Source organism: Loxodonta africana, chromosome 12, assembly GCF_030014295.1.
Source record: "Loxodonta africana isolate mLoxAfr1 chromosome 12, mLoxAfr1.hap2, whole genome shotgun sequence".
Lineage (NCBI taxonomy): Eukaryota > Metazoa > Chordata > Mammalia > Proboscidea > Elephantidae > Loxodonta > Loxodonta africana.
In genome coordinates, this window is record NC_087353.1 from 97,519,702 (window position 1) to 97,532,509 (window position 12,808).

Genomic DNA, 12,808 nt, shown 5'->3' on the forward strand with positions numbered 1-12,808 from the left:
CTTTTGGGCAAACCATCTAATCTAAAATGAGAAAAGAACAAGTAGCATGTGGAAAAGGTACTGAGAACTACCGGCATCAGACTCTATTCGTAATCAGGTTTTAAACAATGAGTTCGTATCTGGGTTTTTTCCATTCAAGATAATAGAGAAAATTCTGGAAGAAAATCTAACTTTATATAAATCAGACCTTTACACTTTCTTCCAGAGGCACTCTCTTCTTTTCTCAGTATAGGTTAGATAAAGTCTGGCCTGTGTTGGCAAATAAACGCTGGACTTTCCCAGGCTTCCAACTTTCTGGTCTCACCTTTTTCTCTTCCTATACTGTACTACATCTCTTCTTTCCAGATTCCATTTTCATAATGTCTTGTCCAAACTAAAACTATAAGGGGGCCCAATACGCTTAAGAAGCAGCACTGGTGATACAATGGTTAAGCACTCAGCTGCTAACCAGAAGGCCAGAGGTTCAAACCCACCAGCTGCTCTGGGGTAGAAAGATGTGGCAGTCTGCTTCTGTAAAGATCACAGCCTTAGAGACCCTATGGGGCAGTCCTACCCTGTCCTACAGGGCCACTGTGAGCCAGAATCCACTCAACAGCAACAGGTTCTGTTTTTGTTTTTTAATACCCTTAAGCAGGTTTCTTTTGTTTTCTGCTAAGTAGAAAGAGAAGTTCTGGGTCCAAAGGCAATGCCAAAAGACGAGAAGTGGTTCAACACCTTAAACACTCTCTCCTACAGTAATATCAACTGTGGAAATACAAGGCAGACAACCAGGCCAACTGAACTGCCAATTCGAACTTTTGCTGAAATAATGGAGATGAGAGAAGACACAGATGGAAACAAAAACAAAACAGGTTTTGCATGCTATTTTCCTTTTAAGACATAAATAAGAAGGACTGAGGGAGGGGGATGATAAGTAGAAGGCAAGATATGAAGAATGAATGGGCTGGGCAATTTGTATTCTAGGGTTTCTTCCATGTGCAGTAACAGCAGCTATCAGGAATTGTGGCTGCTGAGCATTTGAAATGTGGCTAGTCGAAGTGAGTGTAAAATACACACAGGATTTCAAAGATTTAGCACAAAAAAAAGAATAAAACAGCTTAATAATTTTTTTATGTTGCTTACAAACTGAAGTAATATTTTAGATACACTGGGTAAAATACTACATTATTAAAATTAATTTCACCTGTTTCTTTTTAGTTTAACATGTCTACTAGGAAATTTAAAATTACGTGTGTGGCTTGCATTGTACTGCTGTGGGACACCACTGCTCTGGACCACAGGACATGGGGAGAAAGCTAGAAAAGGAAATGAAAGACAACACTTACTGTTTACCACGTACACTGTACTTAGGGCTTTATACCACTAAAGACCTGTTGTTAGGTGTCATTGAGTCGACTTTCGACTCGTAGCGGCCCCGTGTGATAGAGTAGAACTGTCCCATAAGGTTTTCTAGGCTGTAATTTTTACAGGAGCAGATTGTCAGGTCTTTCTCCTGCAGAGCCACTAAGTCGGTTCTCATCACCAACCATTCAGTTAGTAGCCAGCCACTTAATCACTGTGCCACCTAGGCTCCTTGTGTAAGACCTGCTAAGCATTAAATATTTCAGTGTCAATTTTCAGAGTGGAAAAAAAAAAAAGCAGTTGAAGCCAGGTGTTCAGAGTACAAAATACCAAGGAGGCCAATTCCCACTTTGCCTGTTGTAAAATCCCCATTCGCTCTGACCACAGCGACTCTCTCACTTTATCTGTCACCCTCCATTCTTATGCCCTCCCCTAAAAAACACAATGCGATTATTATCGTTATACAAGCTGCTACCACTGAAAATTTCTTACAATGGCCTGTGAATCTTCAATGATCTCAAAATAAAAAGTTAAAAAAAAAACTGAAACAGAATTCCTTGCTTAGTGCAAGAAACAAAACATAAACACATAATGCAAGCAAAACCCTGCACTGACAGGCCCAGATAATTCAGGGTTCCATCAATGGTTGCTATCAAACAGGAAACAGCACACTCATGCTGGGAAGTTCAGACGGTCTCCAAGTCTCTCAAGCACAGTAAGTAATCTTTCCTTTTACAAAAACGAAAAACTTTCCTTCCACTTACATCACACACCGAGTCTTTTATCTGCATAATAAGACACTACTACTTCGTCGAGACTGACTTTTCTTTTTGCTTTGTCTGTTACTCTGGGAACTGTTTTTATTTCAGCACTAAGTGGACTTCTGTTGATTCTACTCCAAGATCCACACGTACTCTAAGTGAAACAGCAACTCCAAAGTGGCCAGCCGTGAACGGCGGAGTCAGCAGTCTGCAATGCACTAAGGTACGCCACCGCTGGTGCTGGTACAGACGCACAGTACTTTCATTCAAGAACTTCTCTTAGCAGAAGTGCTACCAGGAGCCTGGACCTCTGCAGCTCGTCTCACACAGCACCTCTCAGCCACCAGGAAAGAGCACAGAGGGACACGCTTTCTTCAGGATCGATCCTCTGGGCAGCTGCCGTCTTAGCACACTCACGTGGTTTTCCCAGAGTTTGGTCTTAGGTGGCTGAGGACATTTGGTAATACAATAAAACCTGCAAAACCTGGAACCTGTGTAAGGGAAACCTGTCAGAGAAGGCAAACTCAGATATCTTCCACTAAAATGAGAAAGAAAGGTAATAAAGACGGCACTCTGTCAAAGGCGGAAAATGTGAGACCCAGAAAAACAAGGTGGTCCTGTCAAGTTCTGGCTCTCACAGGTTTCACTGAAGTTTACCTTTGCTTCTTGACCATCAACACTTTCTTCGAAGAAATTATGTTTTTGTTCCACTAAAGGACTCAAACATAGTTCTGTGACAGGGGCAATTCCCTTTTGATTTCTTGGATATTTTTAAATAAAAAGCATGAAAAATTATTGATTTCTGCACTTGGAAAACCGCCAACATAAAAATACAATTTATAAATCTTACCTGATGCTTTCATAAAACCAATTTTCAACCCTAATTTTAGTCAAAAGTACCCTGGTTTGGGTTTATATAGCCATTGCTTTATTTTGATAATATCTGTAAAGATGCTTCCCACCCATGCCCCTTGCTATGAGTTCCTATTTGGCAACATGCTGCCAATCCACCATTGCTGTTTTTATCATCCTAAGAGACTTTCTTCTTTACACGCCAAAGTGGGGTGCACCTACCAGATGAGCTGATCGTTATAGAGAAAGGCAGTGTATTTGACTATATTCAAGCTTTCCTCCACTCTATTAATAAAGGACTGGATTTTCAAATAAGTCATTTTATCCAATGGGAAGAAGCTGATTCCACCAAAAATGTCAAGTAGGTCACATGACTGCAAATGCAGTGTTTGCAGATACTGCAGGGAAAACACAAAGCACAACAGTTACTCACAGTACATTGACGGCCCTGCTCTTGGATAACTGAAAATAATTAATCCTGTTAGATTAACACTTACGGTACAACTCCGTACTGACTAACAGCACTAACTGATAAGACCAACAAGCAGATGTGAAATCAGTACCAATTTCAAAACATAAAACTCAAAACTACTGTTGTCGTTGCATGCCGTCGAGTCAATTTCCACTCACAGCGACCCTACAGGACAGAGTAGAACCGGCCCATAGGGCTTTCAAGGCTGTAACCTTTACGGAAGCAGACTGTCATGTCTTTTCTCCTACAGAGCCACTAATGTGTTTCAGCTGCTGACCTTTCAATTAACAGCCAAGTGCTTAACTACTATGTAACGAGGGCTCCTTCAAACAAAACTATTTATGTTTATTGAGTATTGCGTTTTATCTTTTTTAAAGTATTTAATTCCTTATGTTAGTTTGACCTGTTTCAAACTAGATTGGTCATTTAGGAATCCACATGGTAACGTCATAGACAGGCGGCACCATTTTCTACCAAAATCAGGTAGAAAGGCCATGTGGTGAGGACACGAAGTCCTGACTACAGTGCAAGAACAGTTTGTTCACAGGGAGGAGAGTAATGAGGATAAGAACAGGGAATTAGGAAACAGTATGAGAGCGAACACTTATGGTCATTAAAGTGAAGAAACTAACAAAAAGTGTTACTAATGCCTAACAATAAGAGAACAAAAAAAAAAAAGACACCAAAGGTGTTTTAGAGGGAAAATAATTTGAGATTATCCCTCCAAGATAAATTGAATTTGACGAGAGGAGGGAGTCCTGGTGGCACTTGGCTGCTGACTGAAAGGTTGGTGATTGAAACCCACAGCCACCCCAGGGAAGAAAGATGGAGCAGTCTGCTTCCTGTCCTCTAGGGTCTAGGGTTGCTGTGAGTAGAAACCGACTCAATGGCATCGGATACAATGGGTCCAGGGCAAGATACGCAAAATCCAATTTACAACGCAAGAGAAAATGGCAACTATTGAGGGACAGTCATTTATTCACCTGGGACAAATCACACTAATAACAATGTCTGTCATTGTCAAAAACTTTTACTTACAGTCGATATAGATTATACCAGTTAACACTCAGCCCTTAAGAATGTACCACTCAGGAAAGAGTATAAATTTTGCTAATTAGAATGAGAGGGAACCAATCCACAGAAAGGTAGATGGCTTTTGAGTGAGCCCACACGTTCAGACAAATGCAGAACAAGAATAAAATCAAAAGACGTCTCCAAGACTCTTTAAGGAGCCATGTAGAAAGAGGACGATGCTCTGATTATACACAAAAGTTTTGAAGACAGCCTCAACAATTCAAACCTAATGACTTTCTTTACTGGTCTGTTTTGTCAAGGAGCCCTGGCGGCCTAGTGGTTGATCACTCAGCTGCTAGCCAAAAGGTCAGCAGTTCAAATCCACCAGCTGCTCCTCGGGAGAAAGATATGGCAGTCTGCTTCCATAAAGATTACAGCCTTGGAAACTCAATAAGGCAGTTGTACTCTGTCCTGTTGGGTCACTATGTGTTGGAATTGACTCGATGGCAACAGGTTTTGTTTTTGCCACGCTCTGTCTTAGGCTCTTTGCCACTTTCAAATTCTAGGTTTTGGTATCTGAGAAACAAACTTTTATCTATTTATCTCTAAAGATCTGTTTGCATACTACTAAAATTATAAATGAAATTCAAAATACTTACCCGGTGGAAGAATTTCTCTAATCTTTCTTTTAGGAGCTTGACACCTCCGTCTTCCATGGCTTTCAGAAAGGTACCATTAAAAAGCTAAAGGTGTAAAGAAAAATGCTTAAAAAGTTAAACAGAACACAAATATGCATATGCAATATAACTCCAATGTAAAACGCAAACCACAGAAAATTATCTGATTTGTTTCTTCTGTGTGTCTGTATTCTCCAAATTTCCTTTGTTTAGTGTTATCAACTTTACTAAAACACACACACACCAGTTGTCACGTTGATTCCAACTCATGGTAACCCCATGTATGTCAGAGTAGAACTGTGAGTTTTCAATGGCTGCTTTTTAATAAGTAGGCTGCCAGGCCTTTCTTCCAAGGTTCCTCTTGGTAGACTCAAACCTCCAACTTTTTAGTTAGCTAACAAGTGCATGAACCACTGCACCACCGAGGGACTCCATAATAAAAAAAAGGTCACTTAGAAAAAAAGCTAATGGTGTAAAAGATTATATAAGTCAATTCCTGACGCCCTTCAATTTTCCAACAGGAGAAGTCCTTTTCCTTTTAGATTAATTCAGCTGATTTAACGCTCCAGTTCTTTTTAAATATATAATGCTTACGTACAAAATCATGAATTATAAAATAAATTTCAAAAAACTAAGTACGTTGTTAGGTGATGTTATTTTTATGAAACAACCTAATTGTCCTGGCCTTTTTTTTTTAATCTCCACTCACATCTAAGTTTCACTTTACATAAATGATATCACCATATTTTGTAAATTATAAAAGTATCTGCAATCATACTGCTCACCAGTGGGGATACAGCACCTAGTACAAAGTCCGGAACAGAAAAGGCAGTTTGATAAGTAATTACCAATTAATGTACGCATAAACCTGAATACCTGTTTTCAGAGTCCCACTATTTCCCCTAAGACAAACACGTACTCACTTGGCAGTCATCAGAGAATTATTTTTAAAAGACCCCTGAGCTTGTAAATTGTTGTTAGGTGCCATCGAGTCGGTTCCGACTCAGCGATCCTGTATACAAAAGAACGAAACACTGCGCAAACCTCACAATCTTTGCTGTTTGAGTTCACTGTTGCAGCCACAAGCTTGTATCTGTTAGACTCTCACTTTAAAAAGAATGTCACACTCACCTTGTACATGCTGTAGCACTGTTGTAGCACTGAACTATAAACCTTGTCCTATAAACACAAAAACATAGTACAGGTCTTAATTCAATGGACGAAGGGAAAAAAAAAAAACAAAGTATATTGTACAGCAAAGGTCTACTCTTGGCAAAGCAATTAATGCTTATAAACTTGGGCCTATAATAGTTGTGCTGAAAGGGTATTTATATTTGTGACTCAGGAATCCTCATTTCAGGAAGGCTTTGAACATAGGTGATCAGTAGTAGGTATTAGTGTGATACTGTATGTATACGTTTTAACAAGTTACACAATGCAAATAAACTCAAAACTTTGCTATGTACCCTGAGAAACTTTTGCCAGGGTGATCTTGTTTAACTCTAGTTAAGTCACTCAACATATTTAGTGCTACATTTTTTCTAAAAACAGGAATGAAAAAATAACACATTACCAACAACTCTTCTTCTTGGTATTCAACAACTGGTTTTCCATCTTTACTTTGCTTTTCAATTATAGGATTCCGAACAACCTACGAAGTTTGATATGCTGAAATTACATGACTGGCTTATATAATTTTAATTTTCCCCTATTAAACAAAACTTGAACATGTTGTAATACTAGAAACGATTTCTTAAAACAGCCCCCAAGAAAAAAATGCAATGAATATGAACTTGGTTTTAAAATCACAGCCAACTTTACTGTAAGCCTATTTTTATGCCATAGCCAGAGGACTTTTCTAAATTCTAATAGTAAACAACTTCAGAAAGATACACTGAATATGGAATTACCATGACCATCCAGAAATTTTCTTCTGGTTCGTTGAAGAACTGTCTATTCTTCTGCGTATGTAAAGATTTTGCAGGTTTTGAGGGACTAAAGGTCCTAAAAAGATTAAAAGACTATATTAGGGACAATTCTCCAGGATAGATTTTAAGAATTCACTCAGCTCTACAAAAGCACATTTAAAGGCATTACCTTGTAAACTGTACAATAGCTTCACATAATCCAACATTCCTGATTTTTTCATTCTTTTCTACTTCATTTGGATGATAAAACAAAATTTTATTTTCCTCCTAAAGTATAAAAAACAGAAGGACATTAACATAAGCAGCACAGCCATTGAAAACGCTGTTTTCAGAAATTATTGTATAAATACTACCCACCAGCCCGAACGGGTATTGGGACATTCGGTATGTAAGTCCCATTTCATTCGAGTAACACTAGCCAATTTTTCTGAAAATTCAATCTTTAAATTTTTTCTCTCAGGCTAATGTGTAATACACCAGCCCGTGTAAAAAAAAAAAGGGAAGAAGAAGAAACATCGTACGCACACGTGCTTAGACCTACACCTCCCTGCAAATTAAATCCAGCAAGTTCACAGGCATTTGAACTGACAGCCTTCAAAAGGACCGTGCTTTGCTGCCAACAAAACAGCTCCGGACATCCTTTGGGGAAGAAATCGTCCCGACTTCAAAAAACCAAAACAAGGCAATACAAAAAACCACAACTCCTAGACTTTACTTATTAATCTGGACGGGGGGAAAAAAAAAACTTTTCGAGGGTCCTTCAAGCTTGCATTACTTTAAGGCTACAATCCGCCACTCCTGCTCGACGCTCCTTTCTACTCAGGGACTTCCAGTAACAAAGACACAAGCTCAACCTGAATGACCAGCACCTGTGCAAAGAGACTCAACCCGTCGGGAGAGGTTAACCTGATAAACCTTTATTCAATACACTAAGCCTTTATCCCCCGGTGTCTTCTGGTTCCAGGCGTATCCCCAGCGCCACAGCTGGCACCAAGCGGGAGCTCGGTAAACGCCGCCCACGGAGGGCAGCATGACAGGTGCTGCTCGCGAGCACTCCAGTCGGGGGCCGCCTCCCATGCACCACCCAGCCGCTCCCCCGGACCGGCGCTGTCCCGCCGGCTCTCTCGCCCCCCGGGCCCTCTTCAGCGGCAAGCCGACGCACCTCTCCTTCTCGCGGCCCGAAGCGCGGGTTGTAGATGAAGAAGCTCAGCAGCGCCGGCGGAAACTGCTTCTCCTGGGCCGCCCAGGCCGCGGCCCCGGCCGCCGCTGCCGCCATCCCGGCCCGGCCCGGCCCCCGCCTCGAGAGCCTCCCTCCGCCCGCCCAGAACCAGCAGCCGCGAGGAGCCTGCACTTCCGCCTCGCGCACCGTCGCTCCGGAAGTGGTCATGGCCAGCCCGGAAGAAGGACCAAGAGCACAGCGTCCTCTCCTGGCACCCCGGTGTGGTTGATTCCCATCTGTTTCCTCTGTTGTGGTGTTTTTGTAAGAGTTAGGGGAGAGAGGAGATCTTTTTTGTTTGCTCCCAGATTTCTGTTATGACTAAACACGAGGGCTGCGTGTTTAAAGAGAAATGGAAGCGGGTATAGCTTTTTGGTACAAGGAAGCCAGAAGGCGCTAACTAAGCACCTGCGTTGGAAGACTCGCCCTCATTTGCATCACCTGTGGGTCCCCCTGGGCATTTAGATGTTTCTTGATTCCTGTTCTAGAGACTTCAGGCTACCCTCTGGACCAAACCGACGGGGTGTGCCCCTTCCCCTAGTTCTTTGGTCGCGAATAGAAAGAGTCCACGTTAGTGTGCAGGCGCTTGCCTCTGTGAGGAGCCGTGTGTGGCTGAAGCGGGTGCCAATTACTGGGCCTTGGTGCACCTTTCCGGCTTTAGGGATTTCACTTGCTTTTGAGTAGTGGGAATGGTGACATCCTAGAACGGCTCTTTACTTTTGTTATTTGGACTTCAAGCCCTTGCAGCCGGTCGATTCGTCAAACTCAAGAAGACCCTGGTTGCCTCGTCTGTCATTGTTTCAGCTTAGGAACAGACCTTTAGGGAGGCGATGCTGTGGAATTTGAACATGAGACAGGTCTGGGTGCATATCCTAGCTCTGTCACCATTAGCTGTGGGACCTTGGGCCAATTACCTAGCCTCTCTCCAGTCTCTATCTCTTATTTGTAAAATGACTGGTAGTAAATGCCTGCCTAGGGGGAATTTTGCTGTAAGAATTAAGTGGGACAATTAATGATGTGTCTGGCACTTAAATCATTATTCAACAAATGATTGCCTTCTTCCTTCTGAAAGACCTGAACTTGCTTGCTCTGGTGCATGAAAATTCTTCCTTAGAAATACATGTTTTGAAATTAAAGCAATAATTTCCCAAAACCCTGAAGGTAACTATCCCGCCTTTCTGCCCCTCTACCCAAAAAAGTTGTACGGAATTTTGAATACATAAAATGGACACAGGTCGAATGAGGGCCCAGGTGGTAGTACTGAGGGCCAAGAGTACCTTCCCCTGGCCTTACCCCAGGAGCTACCTACCATGCTCATCTCCCTTTGGAACACAGAACACCTGCATAGAACCCTGGGACTTGGGGGAATATAGTTTGAAAACTTCAGGTTCAAGAATTCTTTCCTTTGTCTCAGGGCAAATGCTTCTAGAAGACTAGGAGAAAGAGCCCAGGACTTAGGTTGGAAAACCTAAATTTAAGCTCTGGCTTAGTTGTTTATAGTTGTATGACCTTTGGCCAATCTCTTAACCGGTTTTTACCTCGATTGCTTCCTCTGTAAGATGAGGTTAATACCCACCTCAAAGGGTTATTGCAGATATTAAATTAGATGATATAAATGAAAGCACTTTGTAAAGTACAAAATACTGTATAAATGAGATAACATTTTAAGGTATCAGTCAAGATTTCTCTCCTGCACTTCTATTTCCTTATATGCTTGTCTCCCCCCCCCCCCATTTAATCAGTTGCATTAATTGCCACAGGGAATGGATGATACAAAAACAAAATCAAAATGAGAAATCAAAGAAGATGTTTATAGGTTTCAAAAGCAAACCAAGCAAGGAAGCTTAGACATTGATGAACGCTCCCCTTCTCCTAGCCTAGTCCTAGGGTGTGTGTGGGTGTGAGGCAGGTATGGTAGTGATGATAGACACCCAGACAAGTTTAGAGATCTCAGAGTAGAAGAGATGTGTGCCTTGCTTCCCAGTGGACTTGGGGGAGGTGACAGCCTTGTAGAGTTCCCCTCTGTGTCAAGCATGATGCAGCAACTGTGGTCATAGCCTCACAATTGTCTAGGCGGTAACCCCTGCTTAGTGCAGGAAGCAGCAAATGTTTTACTTGTGTACCAAAAGGAGCACAGAAGTAATGAGAGAAAGTCAGACCTGAGAGGCAACAAAGGCAGGGCAAGGAAGAGGTTGCTGTGGCCTGGGCGGACGCACTGCTAATTTGCTCTGTAAACCTTCATCTAAAGTACAATAAGAAGGGGGTGAAAAAAATGATTACAGCCCAGGAAACCCTGTGGGGCAGTTCTGCTCAGCTCTGTAGAGTGGCCATACCTCAGAATCAACGAGATAGCACACAACAAGAAGGCCATCTGTACAAAGGCCCACTTCATTCTGCATTGTTTGCAGAAACAACAAACCAGTGCATTAATAACCCATCTTTTCTCTCTTATGTGCAGGCCAGAGACTCTGTCCTTCAGAGGTGACCTTCATCATGAGGGGTCATCTGCCTCCTGCAGTTAAAATTGTCCTTGATCTCCATCACCTCCTGTGGTCACATAAGGACCTGTAAAAAGTCTTTAAAAAGGTATGATTCTTTTTATTAACAATTTTAAAATCTGAAGCAAGTTCTACTAGGTTCAACCAGAGATGCAGAATCACTAGAACACATAGTCAGACCTGCAGAAGCTGAAACTTGTGTAAGGCTGGAAACTGTCAGAGAGGGAAAGCTATTTTCCACTAAAAGGAGTGAAAGAAAAGTGGTAAAACTGCATCCTGTCAAAGGTAGAAAACTTGTGAGACCCAGAAAAACAAGGGGGTCCTGTCAAGTGCTGGTTCTTACAGGCTTCACTGTATACGTACCTCTATAAATGTATACAGGGGCAGCGGTAGTTCGGTAGCATTCTTGCCTTCTACTCGAGAGACTTGGGTGAGATCCCCGGCTGATGTACCTCATGCACAGCCCTTACCCATCTGTCAGTGGGGGCTTGTGTGTTGCTAGGCTGCTGGACAGGTTTCAGTGGGCCTTCAGACTAAGATGGAGTAGGAAGAAAGGCCTGGTGATCTACTTCCAAAAATCAGCCAGTGAAGACCCTGTGGATCACAATGGCCCGATCCCTACCAATCATGGGGATGGTGTAGGATTGGGCAGCATTTCATTCCGTTGTACATGGGGTTGTCATGAGTTGGGGGCTGGCTCAATGGCAGCTAACAAAAACGTATCTACATATACATATGTGTGTGTGTGTGTATGTATATGTGTATATAACATAGAAGAACCCAAACCCATTGCTGTCAAGTCGATTCCGACTCATAGTGACCCTGTAGGACAGAGTAGGACTGCCCCACAGGGTTTCTGAGTAGTACCTGCTGGACTCGAACCGCCGATCTTTTGGTTGCAGTCCTAGCTCTTAACCACTGTGCCATCAGGGCTCCATATACATATGTAAACATATAACTAATGTGATTTTTATGTATTTTTTTGGTTAGGTGCTGTTGAATCAGGTCCAAGTCATAGTGACCCTATGTACAACAGAACGAAACGCTGCCCAGTCCTGCGCCGTCTTCATGATCATTATTATGCTTGAGCTCATTGTTGCAGCCATTGTGTCAATCCATCTCATTGAGGGCCTTCCTCTTTTTCTTTTTATTGTGCTTTAAATGAAAGTTTACAGTTCAAGTTAGTTTTTCATACAAAAATTTATACACACATTGTTATGTGACCCTAGTTGCTCCCCCTATAAATTGACAGCACGCTCCTCCTTTCCACCCCAGATTTCCTGTGTCCATTCAACCAGCTCCTGTCCTTTTTTACCTTCTCATCTTGCCCCCAGACAGGAGCTGCCCATATAGTCTCATATATCTACTTGAGCTAAGAAGCACTCTCTTCATGAGTATCATTTTATGTCTTACAGTCCAGTCTAATCTTTGTCTGAAGAGTTGGCTTTGGGGTCTTCCTCTTTTTCACTGACCCTCTACTTTACCAAGCATGATGTCCTTCTCCAGGGACTGGTCTCTCCTGATAACATGTCCAAAGTATGTGAGATGCGGTCTTGCTATCCTTGCTTCTAAGGAGCATTCTGGCTGTACTTCTTCCAAGACAGATTTGTTCGTTCTCCTGGCAGTCCATGGTATGTTCAATATTCTTCGCCAACACCACAATTCAAAGGCATCAATTCTTCTGTCTTCCTTATTCATTGTCCAGCTTTCGCATGCATATGAGGCAATTGAAAACACCATGGATTGGGTCAGACACATCTTAGTCCTTATGTATGTAAGTCAGAGTACTATGCAATTATGTGTTATGTAATACATATGAATAAATTACAGGTATTATGTCCCTGCCAGCACTGGTTGAACAGTCTCTAAGGCTGTTGCTTTCACATCTGACAATGAAGTTTGACGTCTGCAGGGCAGGAAGTCAGAAAGGGAAGATGGATATAAAGTGGGGGACAGTGAGGACAAGCTGGAACCCATGTGGACAAACTCTTAGTGTCCCCAGCATTGATGATGTGGGCGTCCTCCAGGAAAAGCTGGCACCCTTAGTCA

At 42.3% G+C, this 12,808-nt stretch overlaps 1 protein-coding gene across 3 annotated transcripts in view; it reads right to left on the reverse strand.

The window, feature by feature from the left end:
- CCZ1 (CCZ1 homolog, vacuolar protein trafficking and biogenesis associated) overlaps window positions 1-8,346 on the reverse strand; it is a 45,388-nt gene extending 37,042 nt beyond the window's left edge. For 2 of the 3 annotated variants that reach the window (XM_003416522.4, XM_064296027.1), the window contains exons 1-7: window positions 8,208-8,345; window positions 7,215-7,312; window positions 7,028-7,121; window positions 6,691-6,768; window positions 6,249-6,296; window positions 5,100-5,183; window positions 3,177-3,352 (exon numbers count right to left, since the gene is read on the reverse strand). In XM_003416522.4, coding sequence (XP_003416570.4) covers window positions 3,177-3,352; window positions 5,100-5,183; window positions 6,249-6,296; window positions 6,691-6,768; window positions 7,028-7,121; window positions 7,215-7,312; window positions 8,208-8,321 — 692 coding nt within the window. In that variant the 5' untranslated portion in view covers window positions 8,322-8,345. Of the gene's footprint in view, window positions 1-3,176; window positions 3,353-5,099; window positions 5,184-6,248; window positions 6,297-6,690; window positions 6,769-7,027; window positions 7,122-7,214; window positions 7,313-8,207 lie in introns of all 3 variants that reach the window. The other variant, XM_064296028.1, reaches the window with a different exon arrangement.
- Between the last annotated feature and the right edge of the window lie 4,462 nt (window positions 8,347-12,808).